This window comes from Andrographis paniculata, unplaced genomic scaffold (genome assembly GCF_009805555.1).
Source record: "Andrographis paniculata isolate CXL003 unplaced genomic scaffold, ASM980555v1 Contig98END, whole genome shotgun sequence".
NCBI lineage: Eukaryota > Viridiplantae > Streptophyta > Magnoliopsida > Lamiales > Acanthaceae > Andrographis > Andrographis paniculata.
Genome location: NW_026137637.1, coordinates 1,481,454 through 1,501,714, shown reverse-complemented (window position 1 = coordinate 1,501,714; position 20,261 = coordinate 1,481,454). Strand labels below are relative to the sequence as shown.

The following is a 20,261-nucleotide window of genomic DNA, read 5'->3' as shown; positions in this document are numbered from 1 at the left end:
AAATTGATAAATCTTAGTTATATTTGAACCAAAATTGATTTTTTACCCTTAATTATTTATTATTTTCAAAATTTCAAAATCCCAAAATTCTCGTAACTCCTTTAAACAAATCTTATAGTAAGATGGGTGACCATTATTGAAAAGACTTCGGTGTTGCACTATCTCCAGAGGCGAAACATTCTTAACATGACTTATTATTATTAAATATATATTTTAAAAACATTATATTTAAGTTATTATTTTATTTTAAAAATATTAATTATATAAAATAAAAATATAAGTAAAAATATTATGGCTTGTCCACTCGACGTATTTTTAATGTTATGATCCTCGGTAAATATTATAAAAAATATACAATATATATTAATACAAAATACATAACATATATTATATTTTATTTAGTAAAAAGTCAATAATTTAATAGAAAATAATATTTTTTATAAAATCGACATAATTCTCTATATTTAATATAAAAAGATACATTTATTTAAAAATACAAAATTTCTTTTAAACATAGAATTTTTAAATTTTAAAAAATTTTAAGAATAGTAAAAAAAGTTAATATTTGATTTTATTTTCAATAAGGAAAATAATGGATTTGTCCATAAATTTTCTTCGAATTCTCAATATATATTTTATCTTCTTACAAGAGTTCATATTCAATATAAATTATTATTATTATTTTTATAATGTAAACAGTTTTTTTATTATCGTAAACGATCATTTTTATCATTTTAGAACTTTAAATGAACCAGGTATAAAAATAGTTCCACAAGTAAAAAAACTTTCACTAAAATAATCGTCCGATGTATCACTGACACGACGATGACATATGAGGCGCATCAACGCCACATTAATAACAGTGGGCCAATGTGACAAATTTGACACCAGATGACTATTTTAACAAAAAAAATTTACGAAACTATTTTCAGACATTTTAAAGTACTAAAACAATAATAATAATAATAATAAAGTTAGATACGAAATTATAAAATAGTTTACATTTTTTTAATATTAACAATATAATTTTCTATGCTTATATAAAAAAAATTCAAATTAAAACACAGGCGTGTTTGTTTGAAGGATTTGAGGGGATTTACACTATTCATGCAAAAATTTTCCACCGAAAACATCAAATCGAACATTTATTTTTTATTTTTATATTATACTAAAAATCAATTTTACATTCAAAACATCACATCAATACTTATTTATATCACATCATACAACTATTCAAATTCAATTTTTTTACTATTCAAATCACACTCCAAAATCCAAACCCCCGAACAAACACAGTATATTCTGACCATATAAAGAAAGCCATAATTTCATACCAAGCAAGCTTTGACCCTTCAACGTGAATTTATTTGTATTTTTATTTATATATTTTTTAATATACTCCTATAGTTTACCATATATAAAAATAATATTTCATTTATCTCTTTAGAAAATATATATTTATTTTTCTACGAATTTTAATATATATTACTCTATATTTTTTTTAATTCAAATTGATATTATTCTTATTTTTTAAATTGTCATAAAAATATTTTTGTATTTTAGTAAAAGAATACATCGAATATTTATTTTGTATATTTTTTTTTATAAAAGACCAAAATAATAATTATTATTTATTTTTATTAAAAATCAGTGTCCAAATTACATAATTAGACAACATAGTGAGTATAATTTAATGATAATTACTGATAATTTTGCTATAAAATTTTTTATCTTTACCTCCATGATGGATAAAGTTCATATGAGTGCTTTAATGTAAATAAAAAATATTGATTATTTTGTATAATAAAAAATGATAAAATGTTTGCTTACCAAGTGGACAAGTAAGTAATTTTAAAAATAGAGAAAATATTATATTTCCTCCGTCCCAGAACTATAACTTTGGTTGTGTTGGGTACGAGATTTAACGAATATTATTGATAGTGGATAAAAAGTATAGGTAAAAGACATTTTTGTCCATGTGAGTGTATTAGTGTAAAATGTAATGACAATTGTGTAATAATAATGAAAGAGTAAATGTAGTTATATAGTGATATAATTATTTATTGAAATAACACTATTATTTTGAGACGGACAAAGATAGTAAACAAGACGGAGGGAGCACTTTCTTTTTCTGGCTATTGTGTTCAGATTGTCGTATTGTGTTTAGATTACCTTAGACCCAACAATTTAAAAAAAATAAAATATAATTAATAAATAATTAAAAATATACTAATAAAATAATTATCTTATAATATAAATAATTAAAAAATTAAAATAATTAATTAATTTAATTAAAAAATTTAAAATGAAATTAATATATACTCTCTCCGTCCCATTGAATGGTCGTTATTTTCTATTTCCGTCCGTCCCAAAACAAGATTATCGTTTACTAATTTAGTAATTGTACTGCTTACTTATCGTAATAAATACATTTTTAATTTTGATATTATATTAATACTAATAGAGATATTTTCGTTTTTTTCACTGCAATCCATTATAATACTAATATTGAAAAAAATAAAAAAATAAAAAGCAATTAATCGAGGGAATATAATAATTTTCAAACAAGTAATAGAAGAACAGAATTAATGAGAGGTTGATTTATATATATATATATATATATATAGGATGCGCAATGAATGCATTAATTGTGATTACTAAAATGAAGAAAATCCATTTTCAAATTAATATTAATATTTAATAATAATACAAGTCAAAATAACGTCTCACTTCGCCATTTCCAGAGTCTCCCTCCGCTCCCAAGAGTTTCCCGGCGAAGATCTTTGGAACGCCTCTCCTCTGTTTCTCCCAACGAAATCAATCATCGAGGTAAAAACCTATTTATTCGTCGACATTTTTAGAGGTTAATTTGGATGAAGAATCGAACCGCAATTTCCTGCCTTCAATCATACTATACGTGTTTAAGTTTTCTCCTTGGCGATAATTGACTGGAAAAAAAAATTAAAAATAAAAATCTGTTGTATTGTTTGTTTATATTTTTTATTTTTGGAGGAGTGATTAAATTAGATTAATTAAATTAAAATTAAGGTGATTGCGAGGAATGGCTGGGGATGGATTTGTGCGGCGGGCTTTTGAGGCGTTGCTGAAGGAATGCGGCGGCAACAGGAAATACAGCGTGCTGCAGTCGGCGATCATGGTCTTTTTGGGTAAGTTTCAAGTGTGCTTTTATTGGGTTTTGGTTTTCTGGTTTCTAACATATGTGAATAAAATATACTACCTATGACCCACATTGTGGGTGTCTTGGTTACTGTAGATACAATAATTTATGATAAATATAATTAGTAGATAATTAAAAATATAGTAGTGAAAATAATTAATATGTAATATAAGTCAAATTATAGAATAAGATTAAGATTACTAATTAATTTAATTAAAAAAATTAAATTAAAAAATTTAAAATGAGATTAAATGTTTAAATCATTTTCCAAAAAAAAGAAATTGACATGAGATGTGGTACCGACAAAACCGGCAACATGGACATGGTAGGTGGGACGGAGGGCATATATATATATTATTGTATTGGTTGGTTCTGACATTTTGGAAAGTTTATGAATGAATTAATGAAAGTGATAGAAAAGTTTTGGTAGATATAATGTAAGTAGTTGTGGTATGTTTGTAAATAAGAGTTATTTATCTGTAGAACAAACAAAGAATGAAAATATTTGAGGGACAGGGAGAATTTATTTTTATAGGAAAATGTATATTTGCTTTATATTTTTAATGTAATGTATTAGGTGTAGAGAATTAATATAAAAAATAATATTTTATGTGGAATAGTTTCACCTATTTTTTTAATAGATAGAGTATATACTCCATGTATCAAAACAATAGTCTTATTTTTTTCTGTCCTGAAACAATATTCTTATTTTAACAGATAAAGTATATACTCTCTTCTCTTCGTCTCAAAACAATAGTCTTATTTTTTCTATTTTTGTCTTTCCGAAAACAATCCCATTTTAATAGATAGAGTATATACTCTATTATCTCCGTCTCAAAACAATAGTCTCATACTTTAAAATTATCCCTACTTTTTCATTATTATTACACAAATATTATTACTTTATATATATACACACTCACAAGAACATTTTAGTCTTTTACTGTTACTTTATACCCACTTTCAATATAATATCATTATTCTTTATATCCCATGCCGAACCCCAATGAGACTATTGTTCCGAAACAGAAGGAGTATTATATATTGTATGTGAACATAGTACATATTATATTATATATATTTTTTATAATATTAATCAAGAAGTCAGTGTTACAATTTTTTTTGTTGGAAGAACATATCCATGGACATGGTCTCACTTTATTCATAATTTTTTTTCCCCAAATCATCTTACACCCATTTTTTTATATAATTTATTAACAAAAAATCAACCTTTTATTCTAAGCCATTAAATCAAAATCTATTTATATCACATCAAAATTTTAATGTTGTCAAACTCCAATCCAAATATTAGGAACACACCCCTGGAGTTTGATTTGATATAAATAACTTAATAAATGGTGATTTAAATAAAAACCAGAGGTGTGTTCTTTCAAATAAAAAATTTTCATATGCTTCTCGATTAATATTGTAGAAAAATATACTCCCTCCGTCTCACATTGGGTGTCTTGGTTACCGTAAACACGAGAATTTAGGATAAATATAATTTTTAAATAATTAAAAATGTATTAGTGAAGACAATTAATTTATAATATAAATAATTATGATTAAGATTAACATAACTCATTAGTTTAATTAAAATCAAAAAATTTTAAATTAAAAATTTTAAAATGAGATTAAGATGCGTAATCATTTTTCAAAAAAAAGGAAATGACATGAGATGTGGGACGAACAGAAACGGCAACATGGACATAGTAGGTGGGAACGAAGGGAGTAATATATATTCACACAAAATATATAATATAGATACTCCATCCACAAAAAAACACATCTTGGATTTTATGTAGGTTTTAAATGAAAAATAGATATAGAATATGTTTTTATACGACCGAGATCATGAATAGTGTGGAAATATTTAGAGATATAAAAATGAAATTATCATAGATCGAGTGAAAAAAGTTGGTTGAAAGCTCAACCTAACAAGGTATTTTTAAATGACTAATGTTACTGTGTTAATTATAATTAGTGAATACAGTGCTGACAACACAACATATTTACCATCAATAAGCATTGGGGTTTATTGTTTTTGTGATTTTAAACACTATGAAAATACATCATTTCATCTTACAAAACATCATATTAAAATACCATTCAAACAAAAACATAAATCAACATTTTATTTCAAATCAATTTCAAACCACAACCAAACAAATACATACAACACATGCTAGTCAACATGGTGCTAATTAACGAATAAGCACACTAACCAGTCATTTCAAAATACTTTAATATACAAGTTTAATAGAAGTGCGTAATGGTATTGACATTTATGCCTATGTAAGTATAAAGGAAAATAATATTTTTGTAAAAATTAGGGGTTTTTTATATTTATATATAGATTACTTTTACAAAAGTGGGACAAATGAAAATAGTAAAATAGATACATTGAGTTGGAACGGAGAAATATATTATATCACACTTCAAAATCCATATAAACACCATCTAATTTATCTTACTAAAAAACTTCAAAACCAAAAACCCAAAAAAAGAAAATTTTCCAAAAACTCATACAAATACACATATATCTTTTGTTTTCCTGACAAAATTTCTCTAACACTCTTTGTGATTATTATTACTAAAAGATACAATAAAGGGATACATTCATATTTCATATAATGTATATATTCTACCACTCACAAAAAATAATAATTTTCAATACTATATATTATTTTTTACTATTACTGACTTGATTTTCCATACTTTAACATAAAAAAAGAACACCTCAAACTAAAAACATATTTTTACAAAAAAAAGAATAAAAACATATAATTTCACTTATTTTGGTGTCAAACAACTAATCTCAACATGTTTTGCTATTGTGATGATGGATATTTGATATTCTTAATTTATTTTAACTGTTGGGTTTGTCTTCTTGTGTTTTCAATTTGTTTTCACATTATTCATAACATATGTCCTTTGAAAAACACCACATTAACGTCTCTTTTCCATATACTATATACTTCCAGTTCAACTTTTTTCCATTATCAAAACAATCCAAAATACTAAAGGTTTGTTTGGTTTAGGTTTGAATTGGGGTTTTGATTTGGACTTTTTGTTTAAATAATGTTTTGATGTGATGTTTTATGAATAAAATAGTTTAATTTTTATTGGGAACCGTAGGCTGAATAGTGGTGATTTGTGTTGAAATACAATCCAAACACACCTCAAGGCTCCATTTACTTTTGAGTGTTATTTTGTTTTTAATCGAGTTCTTTACCATGTCATATTCACAATTATCTATAAAAATACACAACAAAACACAAACACAAAGTCAATGTATAAACAAACCCCAAATTATTTCAAAACACAACTAAACGAAGTTTTTATTAGTAATTTGTCTTGGTCCTCAAGATAGATAATTATGTTTACTTCGTTCGATTAATATTGAGTTTGTTCACTTGTTTTTCTCAATGAACATTTCACTTTTCAATCCCTCGGCTTCTCTCCAAAAATTATTACATTCAATGCTTACTTTTCATACAACACATTGCATCTGATAACTATTTCACCAAAAAAAAAAAAAAAAAACACAAAGTAAACAAACACAATGTATATTGTTTTTTTAAACATATATTTATTTCTTTCTCTCTTTATTTACTTTTGAAAGAATTTAAAAATTTAGATATACTAATTTTAAATAAAAAACTTGTACACTTTCTTAAGTGCATCCCTTGTTGGTTGCCTTGCTAGTTTGCATTGTCCTTATTCATGTCATTGTTTTCCGGTCTCAGGTGATTGTTCAATGTCTAACTTAAAATATCTGTTTTCTTGTCTTATATGGTTGTTCAGTATAGAACTTTAAAATTGTTGTAATGGGTCCATTATTGAATCATAAATCAATTTGTAATGTTACGGGGTCTTCATATTACGGTAAAGAATGCATTTTGGCTAGTAGTACACCTTCATGACTTATATGTTGCTTCCACAGATTGAGTTTGGTGATTAGGTCACAATGATGTTGTGAGTGCTTTATAGCCATAGCTTGGCAAATTTAAAGCATTGAGGTTCCAAGTCAAAGACAAAGTAGTGCATTAGCCCAAATATTAATTCAGGCTAACAAGCACACGCTCCTAGTGGAGAAGAAGATTACTCTCCATAACCATGCAACTAGTATTTATAGAGGTCCTATTTATACTATGTATGATTGTCTATGGTCTTTGCCAAATAGCTGAATATATATGTATATATTATACAAATGTAAGGAAAATTTAGCTCGTGCCCACATAAGTGGTGTTTTTTGCATGATAATCTATAATTCATCATTCAATAGGTTCTTCTTGTGACTATTGATGCTTTAAGTAGTTAACTTGTTTATCCTCTTTTTGTATTATTATGTATTCTTATTTTAGTTTTAATAATGCAAATTGGCACCTCAGAAATTAATGTATATTGGTTAATGTGCTTTGATGCTCAGAGAGTGGAAAGGACTTCAATCAGCATTTAGACATTGGTGAGACTAAGTAAGTTTTACGGGTAACTCAAATTAAAGGTGTTCTGATTACAATAACTTTTAAGTTTGGTTCTTGTGGAAACTACCATCACACAACTTGTCTCTGGGTATTGTTTTCTCTTTTGTCTTCACTTTACATGCACTTTCCTGTCAGGATTACATTGTTTTCATAACTTAAACGGTAGAAGCTATGTACACTGAGTAACCTTCCTTAAAATGAGGCCTCACTTGCGGGAATAAAAATGTCACCTAAGTTTAAATGTTTGATTAGACAATGTATTTAATTCAGATCCTACTACTCTCATTTGAACTGCAGTTTGAGTTAGTTGAATGTATTTTAAATTCATCAATTTACAGTCATTACATATTCTTGTCTCAAGATTGTGATTGTAAATCAAGCATCTTCAATCCAATTGTAGCCCTAACATATCTATTGGTAATAAATTAGGCTCTAGATCTTTGGCCAACATAATTTATAGGTCAATCCAAGCATACTCAGTGTTATTTGATTTTCCTGTTGATCAATATTTTGGTTCTGGGCTAAGGAGTCATTCTATGATTTTTATTTATTTATTTATTTGTATAACCCCAACTAAAAGAAACTAGAATTCTCGATAGATTGAAGTGTACTATGTTTTATTTATATATATTTAATTTTTATTTCTATTTTGCAATGCTTTCTCTATCTCTGCTGAAAAGTGCTTTCAAATTTGTGACATGAATTCTTTCAGCGCCCCCGAGTATGAATCCAGAGCTGAAAAGGAAGAGATGGAATCGTCAAGCCTGTCTACAAACAGTGGAGGAAGTATTGCTGAAGCTGAGGCTGAACTTGCTCTGAACCCACTTAGACTTGCCTTTCAAATAAAGAACATAAAAGTTGGGGAACTTGCATTGGATTGTCTTCAAGTATGTTCTTTGTTTGATCATTAGTGCTTTATTTATAGAAGATTTCCCTCACCAAAGTAGATACAAAAATTGAAACTTCACAATCTGAAAGTTGACATGCAGCTGATACAGCTTTCTCACATTTTCCCAGTCAATTTGTGCTGTTTTCCTTTCTATTGCATGCTATTGCTATATGTAATATCTTTTCTTTTGTAGATATCACAACCTTTGTAATTCTATTGCTTCTTCAGTTGTGGAGCCAATTTTTGCTTAGGTTTCATTTAATTCTCTTTTCTCAATACAGAAACTGATAGAGTACAATCATCTGGAGGGTGATCCAGGTCTTGAAGGTGGTAAAAATTCGCAAGCATTAAGTGAAATCCTGATAATGGTCTGCACTTATACAGACAATTCAGCCCCGGACAGGTATGTATTGCCATATTGAGAATGATGTTCTAATTGTTTGGAATTTCGGACAGTTAATCTTGAGGAAATTAAATGCAGCATCATACTTCCAACATTGAAAGTGCTTCTTACTGCTGTAGCTTCCGACAAATTGAGAGGTATGCTGTTTTAATTGGTTCAACACTGTCCAAATCTCATTCAAGTTTCTTCAATTAACAGATTTATGTTTTCGACTCGGCACTTATTATTATTATAAAAATTGATCACAATGTTCTAGACATATACGCATATTAGTCATTAACAACTCTAAACTTTACACCCAGTTTACCATCATCCCCAATTTCCTATGGACAACAGATATTTTTCGGATTTTAGACCTATCTCAAGAAAATCAAGCATTCTATGACTATGATGATATAGTCCTTCCTTATTTATGCAATTTCATGACTGTTTTCATGCAGTACATAATGAACCACTTCTGGGAATCGTCAGAGCTTGCTCTACTGTAGCTCTTAATAGGTACTCCTTTTCATTTGAAGTGTTTGGTTGATTCATGCATCATTTAACACTTTTGCTAATTTGATTGCATAGAAAGAATCCTATAATCCAAGCATCCTCAAAGGCCATGTTAATACAAGTGCTTCAAATCATATTTAGACGATTGGAAACTGATTTGGTATGTAATAAATTCCTATAATCTTCCCCTTCTTGTCCATAGCTATATTGATTGAGAGTACTGATGTTCATGAGTGATTACGGTTTTATTCAGGTATCTTCAACTTCTTTTGTACCCAAAGAAGCTCATTCTGATGATGGTTCAAACTCAATGATCGAAGCATCAACTGAGGATCATAATGAGCCATGCAGTACTTTGGACAATTTGGTATTTGTGAAGCAAAGGTGCAAGACATTTTATGCAGCTTCTGAAGGAACTAAGACTCTCGTTGGTGGTGCTGATATTAAGGTGCATTGTTGTTATGACATATGTTCATTTTTACTTCGATTTGCATCCTTTCACAACAATATTATATTGCCATCGTTAGCTTCGCTAAAATGTTCCTATGCTAGTTGCAAATTTTGTTAATAAGATTTTCTGTAGGACTTAGAAGCCATTCTTAGGAAGGCTGTGAACCTCGAAGATGAAGAAGCTGATTTAAGGTATTGAGACAATACTCTTTTTTTTGGAGAGACAATTTAGTTTATTAACAACAACATAGTAGAAATATATCATAGAAGACAGCAGAACCTAGGGAAAGTACTGGGACAATACTTAACTTGCTATTTTCTAGTTGAGTTAGTTCTCTCTGAATGCAGTCTTGTTCAAGGGAATGCATGATGAAAACTTTGGAATTACTTCCGTTATCCAATAAAGTCTGCCACTGCATCTCAATTCTAGTTATATGTATATCTTTTTCCATAAATTGTTAATCTATTTCAGAAAAAATGGTCCAGAGGGCATGAGTGTTGAGCAACATGATGCCTTACGTGTTTTCCATATGCTTTGTAAGGTTTGTATATATACTATCTTTTTTAGGTTCTCATTCTAAGCTCTCATGTGCAATTAGTTTAATTTAATACTACGATATTTTGGCAGGTGGGTATGATAACGGGAAATGATGCTGTTACTGTCAAAATGCAGAGTTTGTTATTGGAGGTTCTTCAGGTCAGCTTTTGGTATTTGAATTTGTAATTTATATTGGCTGGGAGCATAGCAAAACTTATCTTATTTGTTGTTTCGTATTTCCTGGCAAGGAAGACTATTGAATATCTGCTGATTGTGATCCCTTGATTTATGTATGGTTTGGGATTTTAAAAGTGCAAACAAGGCTTCTGGTGCCTTTTGAAATTCCCACATCTCGATCTTTTTTCTTGTTAGATTCTACTTCTCAGTTTCAGCATGGTTTTGCTTCTTGATTCACCACACCAAATTCTACTAGCAATAACATGTTTCCTAATTACTCGAACTTGTTCTTCGTGAGTTAGGTTTGCTATCCTGTGTACATTTTGTGTGATGATTGATGAAAACAGGACAGTTACAGTTTGTTGAATAGGAAAATCAAAATACATAGCAAATTAATTCCCTGTTTGAATCTTTGTGACTCCTTCATTTACAAGTCTTTGGTTCACATAGTTTCACCTTTCTGTATGCAGGTTTTATTGGAAGATATTGGCCATTTGTTCGCCGAGAATATTCAATTTATTGACTCAATGAGAGCTCACCTTTCATATGCACTATTACGAGCATCAGTGTCCCAATCCCCTATCTTATTTCAGGTTATTGAGTACATGAGCTGTATTTGATATTTTTAGATTTGTTATTGTCATGCTTCTAATAGTTTATATTGTATGCTGTGGCAGTATGGGTCAGGAATTTTCTCAGTTATTTTGCTACACTTTAGGCAAAGTTTCAAGGTAAATGTAATTCAAATACAAAATTTGTAATCTTACATATATAAAAAGTGTGATTCATTTGCTTCTTCAAGCTGAATGCATTAATCCTTTCCAGGCTGAGATTGGATTCCTTTTCCCTTTGATTGTTTTAAGATCTTTGGATGGATCAGATCTAATACGAAAACAAAGTGTTCTTCGGTATGCTTTCAAGCTTTTAATGCAATGTCAACTATTTATTTGTGTATTCCTCTAACCTAATCAAATTAGCAGGGTCATGGAAAAGGTCTTCAAGGATCCTCAGGCGCTCATTGATCTTTATATAAACTATGATTGTGATCCTGAAGCACCAAAACTGTATGATCGAATGGTATGGGGTTTTGATTATTGAAATCTTTACTCAATGACATGCACTTAATGCCATTAATATATGATCCATTCTTGTTCAGGTTGCCACATTATCCAAACTTGCTCAAGCTACACAAAATGTGGATCCAAAGTCTTCAAATGCTTCGCTAACTGCTTCAATTAAAATGTCATCACTAGAGGTGTTCTTCCCATTCTGTTAGAACTTTTTTCGTTCTGCTATCTTATACAACAAAAATGGGATATTCACACATATACTTAATGCTCTAGGGTCTAGTGAATATACTTAAGTCACTGGGGATATGGGAAAAGTATACTAGGAAGTCCAAAAGCAAACTTAACAGGAGGGAATCTTTTGAAGGAGAAGTTTCGCCAAGACAATTTACAGAATCAAAATACAGGGAAGATTCACCTGATGATGTTGGGAGGTTGCAGGCTGAGAAGATCACTATTGAAGCTGTTATTTCTGAGGTTTGTGGTTTTGCTAACCTTTTGTATCTGTCCTATGGTGTGCAATCCCAGAAACCAAGTTTCATTTTCGTTTTACTAAGTATTATTTTTAAACTATTTAAGAGAATCTCTAGTCTTATACATCTCCACATGAACAGTTTAATCGGCACCCGGGAAAGGGCATACAATATTTGATATCCAGCCAATTGGTGGAGAACAGTCCTGCTTCTGTTGCTCAGTTTCTTCAAAATACTCCCAATTTGGACAAGGTACACATGGTAGCCTTGTGTCTTAGGATATGTGGTTGCCAATCAAACTAATCATCTATTGTATTTTGATGTCCAGGCTATGATTGGGGAATACTTGGGACAACCAGAGGAGTTCCCTACTGCTGTTATGAATGCTTACGTAGATTTCTTGAGCTTTTCTGGAATGAGATTTGATATTGCAATGCATGAATTCTTTAAGGGCTTTCAACCTCTTGCTGAAGCTCTGAAGTTTGACCGCATAATTGAAAAGTTTACAGCTCGGTATGTATTCCAAGTTTCATAGGCAAAACATTTACGTATATTTGGTCTAGAATTGAACAATTTTCTTTTCGTGAAAGCTAAATGTGTACAGCATTTGATAGGCTTAGGACCATGAAACTTAATCAAGTAAGGCTAGCATATTAATGTAAGGAAGTTCTGTTATCCTTTCCAGATACTGTGAAGAAAATCCCGGTCTATTCAAGAATGCTGATGCAGCTTATGTCCTAGCGTATGCAATTATAATGCTGAATGCTGATGCTCACAATCCAATGATGCAACCAAAAATGTCTAAGAGTGGTTTTATAAATATCAATGCCACTGGTGATGATGAAGAGTCTGCTCCTCGAGAGCTCATAGAGGAGATCTACGATTCAGTCGTTAAAGAAGCAATAACATTGGATTGTATTGCTAATGGAAGTAATCTCATTAATATTCTTAACCTGTCTCTACCTAAAACTAGCTCATCCACTGGTGTGAGGTCTGAATCTGAAAGTGAGGCAATGATCAAGCAAATACAGGCGCTGGTTAAAGCTGAAGGTGGAAATAAGGGTGTGTTTTATACTTCACACAGCATTGAACTCTTATGTCCTATGGTCGAGCCTGTAGGATGGTCATTACTGGCTATGTCTGCTGTTATCATGAGTGAAGTCGACAATGTACCAAGATTTACTATTTGCATGGAGGGATTCAAAGAAGCTATACACATCACTAACGATCTCGGAATGGATACCATGCGCTATGCATTTTTGACTTCTTTGTTGAGGTGATTCTCCTTTTCTAAATATCTTTGGGTGTGTTTGGTTGGCGGTTATGTTGTCTTTGGGTTTTCAATGGTAAATATTTTAAATTTGAATAGTTGTTTAATGTGATATAAATAGGTAGTGATGGTATTTTGAATGTAAAGTTAATTTCTAGTATAATATAAAACCTGAAAAGTATTAGTTTGATATGATGGTTTTGGAGCAAAAAATTGGGGAAAACCCCGACCAAACACAACCTTGCTTATTTTCTATTGCTTATGCTCGAATTTTTTCTATTACATGGAACGATTATAGACTTCTTAGCATTCTTACGACGATTATTGACTTCTAAGCTCCAGTGTAACTAAGATATATCGTTCTCTTCTATTTAAGGATGGGAAACAACACATATATATTTTTCTTTATGTTTGAATAAGTACGCAATATATATATACATATATATATGAATACAATGTGTGCTTGTGCAGATACAACTCCTTACATGCACCTAAAGACATGCGTGGAAAAAATGTAGAAGCACTACGAGCCCTTCTTGCACTATGTAATGCTGACATATGCGCTCTCCAAGGATCTTGGTTGGCTGTTCTGGAATGCATATCCCGGCTTGAATATTTTGTGTCACATCCTGTTATGAATGCAATGGTCATGCAAGGTTCAAATCAAGTTGCTAGAGATGTCGTTCTCCAGTCCCTCAGAGAGCTTTCGGGAAGACCAACCGAACAACTATTCTTAAACAGCATCAAATTGCCCAGTGAATCTGTGGTGGAGTTTTTCGCTGCTTTATGTAGTGTTTCAGCGGAAGAATTAAAACAGAATCCACCTCGTACGTTTAGCTTGAGGAAGATTGTTGAAGTTAGCTATTACAATATGGCTCGCATACGCATGGTATAGTATCTTCATCTTACTCCTGATTCAGTTCTGATGCTTGCTATGGTGCTATAGGTTTTCTTGAATTTCAATTTCACAATAAAGGTTATTTTATGCTTATATGTTGGCCTATGTCAAGTTGTCTTAAATCATATAAAAAATGCCAAGCTGTCATTTTCTGCTCAGTCATTTTGTTATAGTTCCATTCATTCGATTTTCAGGTTTGGGCTAGAATTTGGACGATCCTCGTCCAACATTTTGTCTTTGCTGGGAGCCATGCTGATGAAAACGTCGCGTTTTTTTCAATAGATTCTCTACAGAAGCTTGTCATGAAATATTTGGAGCGTGACGAGCCTGCAAACTTCACATTCCAGAATGGCGTTTTGAAACCACTTGTTATCTTGCAAAGAAGCAATAGAAAAACCATACGGAGGCTTATATTGGATAGCAGCATTCAAGTATGTGTGCAGTCTTTCGTGGTTCGATTGCGGGTGTTTTAGCATAACATATTCTATTTTTTATCAACAGATAGTAAGATCAATGGCTGGATGTATAAGATCTGGCTGGCACAGTGTCTTCATGATTTTCTCCAATGCTGCTGCCGACAAGGTTGAACCCATAGTCGAATTGGCGTTCGAGAATGTGGAACAAGGTTTGAATGAAAAACTCTTTTAAATTACTATATGTTACATGAAAGATATATAAAACTCATACCTGACTTCAAGTTATAATGCAGTCATCTTAGAACACTTTGATCGGTTTATGGGACATTGCTTTATGGATTGTGTGAACTGCCTCATGGATTTTGCCAATAATAAAGCCTCTCGAGGTGTAAGCTTGAAAGCTGTGGCCCTTCTTCACATTTGTGCTGATCGTTTTGCTGAGGTTTGTCCTCTGGTGTTACACATCTCTTCATTTTAAGATTATATATATTTTTACCTAAGTCTTTATCTTTTCTTATCGTCTTGCTCTAATTTCTTGACATTTAACCTAGCCTCCGTCAATAAAATTTCCACTATTGCACAGATAGGAGAGAGTTTAGGATGTTAATTTGTTAATCTTCTTGTCGTTTTCCTTATGTTCAGAGCCTAGTACAAGGTGGTCCTTTGAAACACAACTCAGATGAAGCTTCCGGTGTTGCCGAGCAATATTGGTTCCCAATGCTAGCTGGTCTTTCTGGTCTGACATCTAATCGGAGTTCAGAGATAAGAAATAGTGCAATCGAGGTTCTGTTTGATCTGATGAGCAGGAGAGGCAGTACATTTTCACCTTCTTTTTGGGAGAAAATTTTCCGGCAAATACTCTTTCCCATATTTGACTGTGTTAGACATGCTCAAAACGAAAGTTATACATATCCCGGAGACGAGTGGCCCCGTGAAAGCTACATTCATGCACTAAAGCTGCTATGCAACCTCTTCGGCAATTTTTACAAGGTATCTAGGCCTAGCCGTTGTTCGTGACTTTTGTTGTATTACTATCATATTTTGATTCAGTGTTGAGTTCCTAAGCTGATTAGTTACAGTATGTGAATGCATTTGTAAATCCTTTAGTGAGATTGTTACCATTTTTTGTTGTTTTTCAATAATTCATATATAGACTGTTTCTCATTTACGCAGGAAGTGTCCTTTATGCTGTCCCCGTTGCTCGGCTTACTGTTGGATTGTTCTAAGAAATCAGATAAAGTGGTAGTTTCAGTTTCTTTGACTGCATTAGCTCACCTTATCGAAGTTGTTGGGCACCAGTTTGATGACGATGACTGGAATACATTATTAAAGACTATAAGGTGTGTCTCTCTCTCTGAGCTTTATTTCGAGGATGAACTATTTTGCTGATTGATTTTTAATCAGGGATGCTTCGTACACAAACCAACCCCACGAGCTTCTCACCGAAATGGAGTTTGAGAACAAGAAGAAATCAGATGCAGCTTCATCGAAGAACAGTGTTGATGAAAATGTACTTCATTCCGATCAAACAATCACTCATACAGAAGAATCTGAAGGTTGGTTTGCAAATTGCCACGATGGAATTAGCTAAATCTAAATTCAAAGTCTTCAAAGAGTGATATCCTTTTCTGCAGGCACACAATCTCCTTCTCGAACAGCTACAAGAACTGCCGATGGGGAGAGTCTTCAGCGCAGTAAAACGTTAGGACAAATGTTCTATGGAAATGCGAAGAAGGATCAGTTCGCAAGAAGTTTTACGATGAAAGAAGATGATCTTGCATATGATGCAATGGCGACGCATTCACCCGAGGTCAGTGCTCAATACAATACTTCTGCAAATATATAGAGTTAAAAGTTTTGCAAAATAAGTATACGAAAGGAAATTTTTTGTTTGGTACTTAAATAGGCTTGATCCTTAAACTAACTTATGTTATCTTATTTGGTCCACTGCTTCTTGTGTTGTTTAGACACACTTAAGGGTGTGTTAGTTTGGGGGTTTGGATTTTGAGTTGGGATTTGAATAGTAAAAATTTTGAATTTGAATAGTTGTATGATGTGATATAAATAAGTGTTGATGTGATGTTTTGAATGTAAAATTGATTTTTAGTATAATATAAAAAATGAAAAATAGGTGTTTGATTTGATGTTTTTGGGGGGGGGGGAAAATGGAATGAATAGTGTATATTTAAATCCAATCCCTCAAACAAACACACCCTTAGTTGAAAATTTGAACTCTTACAGAAATCTTAATTCTTTTGTCTTTTAAGTTTGTTGATTCTAATAAGGATCTAGAGACAATAGGAGAGGACGGAAGCTTGATCCAGAGAACCATAAGGGCGAAATGCATGGCGCAGCTGTTACTTCTCGGTGTCATCAATAGAACTCAGGTATGAATGACTGCTTTCTTGATTGCTTGATTCTCGAAAGGATGTTTTCCAATGTGGTTTACGATCAACTGTTTATAATTTGTAGTGATAAATATTTTATTAGTCTGACACCGTTTATCGTTTTGATCATTTTATAAAAATAGTTCTATATCTAATTCGCAATCATTGAAAAATTCATTGCAACCAGAATATTGCCGAGTGTATTGATATTTAAGTTTGTATATTTATTCAAACTTTATTATTTGTATGTTTATTTAAAAAATTAAATCCATTTAGTTATATAAATTGTCATATGGTTAGTCCATGTTAATGCGGAAGTATCATATCAGCACATGTGACAATCTTTTCTGTACTAGAGCTTTTTAACGACTAAGATTAGATATGTGACTATTTCTGTATAGAACTAATTTAAAGAATCAAAATAATAACGAGGACTTAAAATACATGCATCCCTAAATTGTAAGTTTTTTGGAATCCGAAAATCAAGTGAGAACAATTCATGAAAGGATTTTGAATTATTTTCTTCATCGCCATTTTATTTAAAATTCCGACACAACATTTACTGACAATGAAAATAATACATGATGTCTGCCGGTTATTTGTAAACTTGCAGAAACAATTCTGGAGCAAGTTGAGTCCCGAAAACAGAATCACCATGATGGAGATACTGTTTTCTGTGCTGGAGTTTGCTGCCTCATACAACTCATACGCCAATCTCACATTGCGCATGCAGCGAATTCCTGGCGAAAGGTTTTTGTCAAGCTTGTGCTTAAGTTGTTTCCATGGCTGAGTCATTTCCTATGTAATAAAAGAATCTTTGTCTTGTCAGACCACCCCTGAATCTTCTGCGCCTGGAGTTGCTCGGAACATGCATATATCTGGACATTCTGCAGAAGACAACAGCAGCAGAAAATGATAAATTCGAAGGACTTGCTGAAGAAAAACTCGTTTCTTTTTGTGAACATGTCCTAAGAGAGGCAGCTGCTTTTCAATCTAGCGTAAGGGAGATGACTGATACGAGTGTTCATCAAGTTTTGGAGCTTCGATCTCCCATAATTGCTAAGGTAAGATTCATCGTCTCTCAAACTTTTTTAAAATTTTGCGCATAATAGTTAAATGTTACATTGTGTAAATTTTATTGCATAATTTATGTTCGTATTAGCAAAAGTATGCCTAAAAGCTCTTTTTGGTTAGGATTTCATACATAAATGTAGGGGTATTTGATGCATTAGTATAAAGAAGATCTATGAAATTAAATTTACTTAAACATATATATTCTTATTTCATACATAAACATAGGCCTTTTTTTTATATTATTATTTTTCGTGTTTTTAGGTAAAATAGTTGTTGGATGTGATTATTCTTTATGAAAAATAGATATATTTTTGTTGAATTGTGTGATTACATGGGAAAAAAATTAGCAAGAAAACCCAACCAACAAAATGTGTTTTTTTTGGAGTTTAGCATATATATATTTTTAATTTGTTCTATGAGATGAAATAGTACATTTTTATAAAAATCGTGACTGTTGCATGGTAAAAAAAAAGCTTCTTTTTGTTGGGAGTTTTCGACTATCACATATTGTATCAGAAAAAAATTTAGATCGGAAACTTCTTTGCTTCATTGAATGAGTTAATTTTGACCTAAGCTCGATTTTTGATCCGCCAGGTGCTGAAAGGTATGTGCCAAATGAAACCCGAAGTCTTCAAAAACCATATTACGAATTTTTATCCTTTCATTGCGAAACTCGTCTGCTGCCAACAGGTAACTAACTACGAATGAATTTCATCTCTTTGTCGAAGAATCATTTCAGTGTTATATGTTTACGTATACCTATCATCATTGAGGTTGCTAGATCATTCTGCACAATTTGATAAAAATTTGAAATTTTTTTGGTATGATATAAATGTATAATATAATATTTTGAATGTAAAATTGATTATTCCACTGTTTGACATATATATATTTTTTTTTTGGTGGGAGGTGTGGTGGGGTGGAAATGATAATGGGAGGTTGAAACTAAACTTTATAAGACATCATGGTATATTTTGTCCTACTTCGAGAATTATAATGACACTTGGTGCCATTTCAGATGGAAATTCGAGGAGCGCTTGGCGAACTTTTCACCATGCAGCTCGGCAGGCTGTTGATGTGAGTGTTTTCTTGAGGCTAGGTTGGATGTTCATACATGGAATATGGGTATTGCCGATGTTCGATTATATTTCAGAAAGATCTTTATATATCTTTTTTCGTTGTCTTGTTTTTTTTTTTTTAATAGAATTTTTGTCACTGAGGCCTTTTTCGTATATTTATATACTTCGAACTGCAGAAAGAGATGGGTTCAAAAGCTATTTCCTTTTTTCCCCATCTGAAATTTTTGTAGCTTAAGATAAAACAGTTGATTGGTGAATTATTTTAATTTTCAACGCAGTTCTTTTTATTATTATTATTATTATTTCACTATTTATTAATAATTATTTTTTTCAAAATGCTTATATTATATCAAATACATCTATTCAATGTTAGTTTTTTTTTACTACTTTGAAAATTTTCAACTCTAAAGATGCAACTAGTTATGATTTCAAATAAAAGTCGATATTATTTATAATGCATAGTTTTTAAAAAACTATATTACTTTTTTACAAAATACTATTATTTAGGCCAATTTAACATTAATATGATATTGTCTTATACTAAATTTAATGTGAAATTTATAAAATGTGATTTAAAAAAAAAATACTTTTGGAACCTGAGTTTGGGGCCAACAATGTTTTCTTGAAGACTTGAACCGATAAAAGAAATAACCGATGGGTTTATCCTCTAGTGATATTTCAATAATATTCAACAATGGTTTTTTACAACCATAATATATTGGGAGTGGAAATCGAAATCTCATATTTAAAGATTTAAAGAAAAAATTATACTTTATAAGTTTCCTGTAAATTCTAATAATATAAGAGTTTTTGAAAAAAAAAATCTAAAAACGAACTTGTATACGCTCAGTCTAAAACAGACAATATCATATTCAGTTGCAACAATTAATGGCAGCATTGGGGTGCAAATCCAAAGTTTTATGATTTTTGTTTTAAGAGGAATTATTGAACTACAAACCCAAATTCTACGTTAAAAAATT

At 31.1% G+C, this 20,261-nt stretch overlaps 1 protein-coding gene across 5 annotated transcripts; it reads left to right on the top strand.

Annotated features, from left to right (window-relative positions):
• Positions 1 to 2,730: 2,730 nt before the first annotated feature.
• Positions 2,731 to 19,568, top strand: LOC127243947 (brefeldin A-inhibited guanine nucleotide-exchange protein 5-like). 5 transcript variants are annotated; one of them, XM_051264195.1, is made up of 34 exons: positions 2,731 to 2,829; positions 3,049 to 3,167; positions 7,611 to 7,656; positions 8,378 to 8,552; positions 8,836 to 8,957; positions 9,036 to 9,094; positions 9,398 to 9,455; positions 9,528 to 9,612; positions 9,706 to 9,900; positions 10,036 to 10,094; positions 10,375 to 10,444; positions 10,531 to 10,599; positions 11,088 to 11,210; positions 11,295 to 11,348; positions 11,443 to 11,525; positions 11,598 to 11,694; positions 11,774 to 11,872; positions 11,961 to 12,161; positions 12,299 to 12,409; positions 12,486 to 12,670; positions 12,843 to 13,433; positions 13,899 to 14,316; positions 14,520 to 14,756; positions 14,827 to 14,950; positions 15,035 to 15,183; positions 15,384 to 15,731; positions 15,915 to 16,081; positions 16,146 to 16,297; positions 16,376 to 16,551; positions 17,009 to 17,128; positions 17,742 to 17,878; positions 17,958 to 18,192; positions 18,797 to 18,892; positions 19,221 to 19,568. In XM_051264195.1, the coding sequence occupies exons 2-34, from the start codon at positions 3,062 to 3,064 to the stop codon at positions 19,281 to 19,283; spliced, it is 5,010 nt and encodes a 1,669-aa protein (XP_051120152.1). In that variant the 5' UTR covers positions 2,731 to 2,829; positions 3,049 to 3,061; the 3' UTR covers positions 19,284 to 19,568. The 5 variants fall into 5 exon arrangements, with proteins under 5 accessions (XP_051120152.1, XP_051120151.1, XP_051120153.1 ...); XM_051264194.1 differs by having other exon boundaries at positions 11,595 to 11,694; XM_051264196.1 differs by lacking the exon at positions 7,611 to 7,656 and having other exon boundaries at positions 11,595 to 11,694.
• Positions 19,569 to 20,261: the final 693 nt, after the last annotated feature.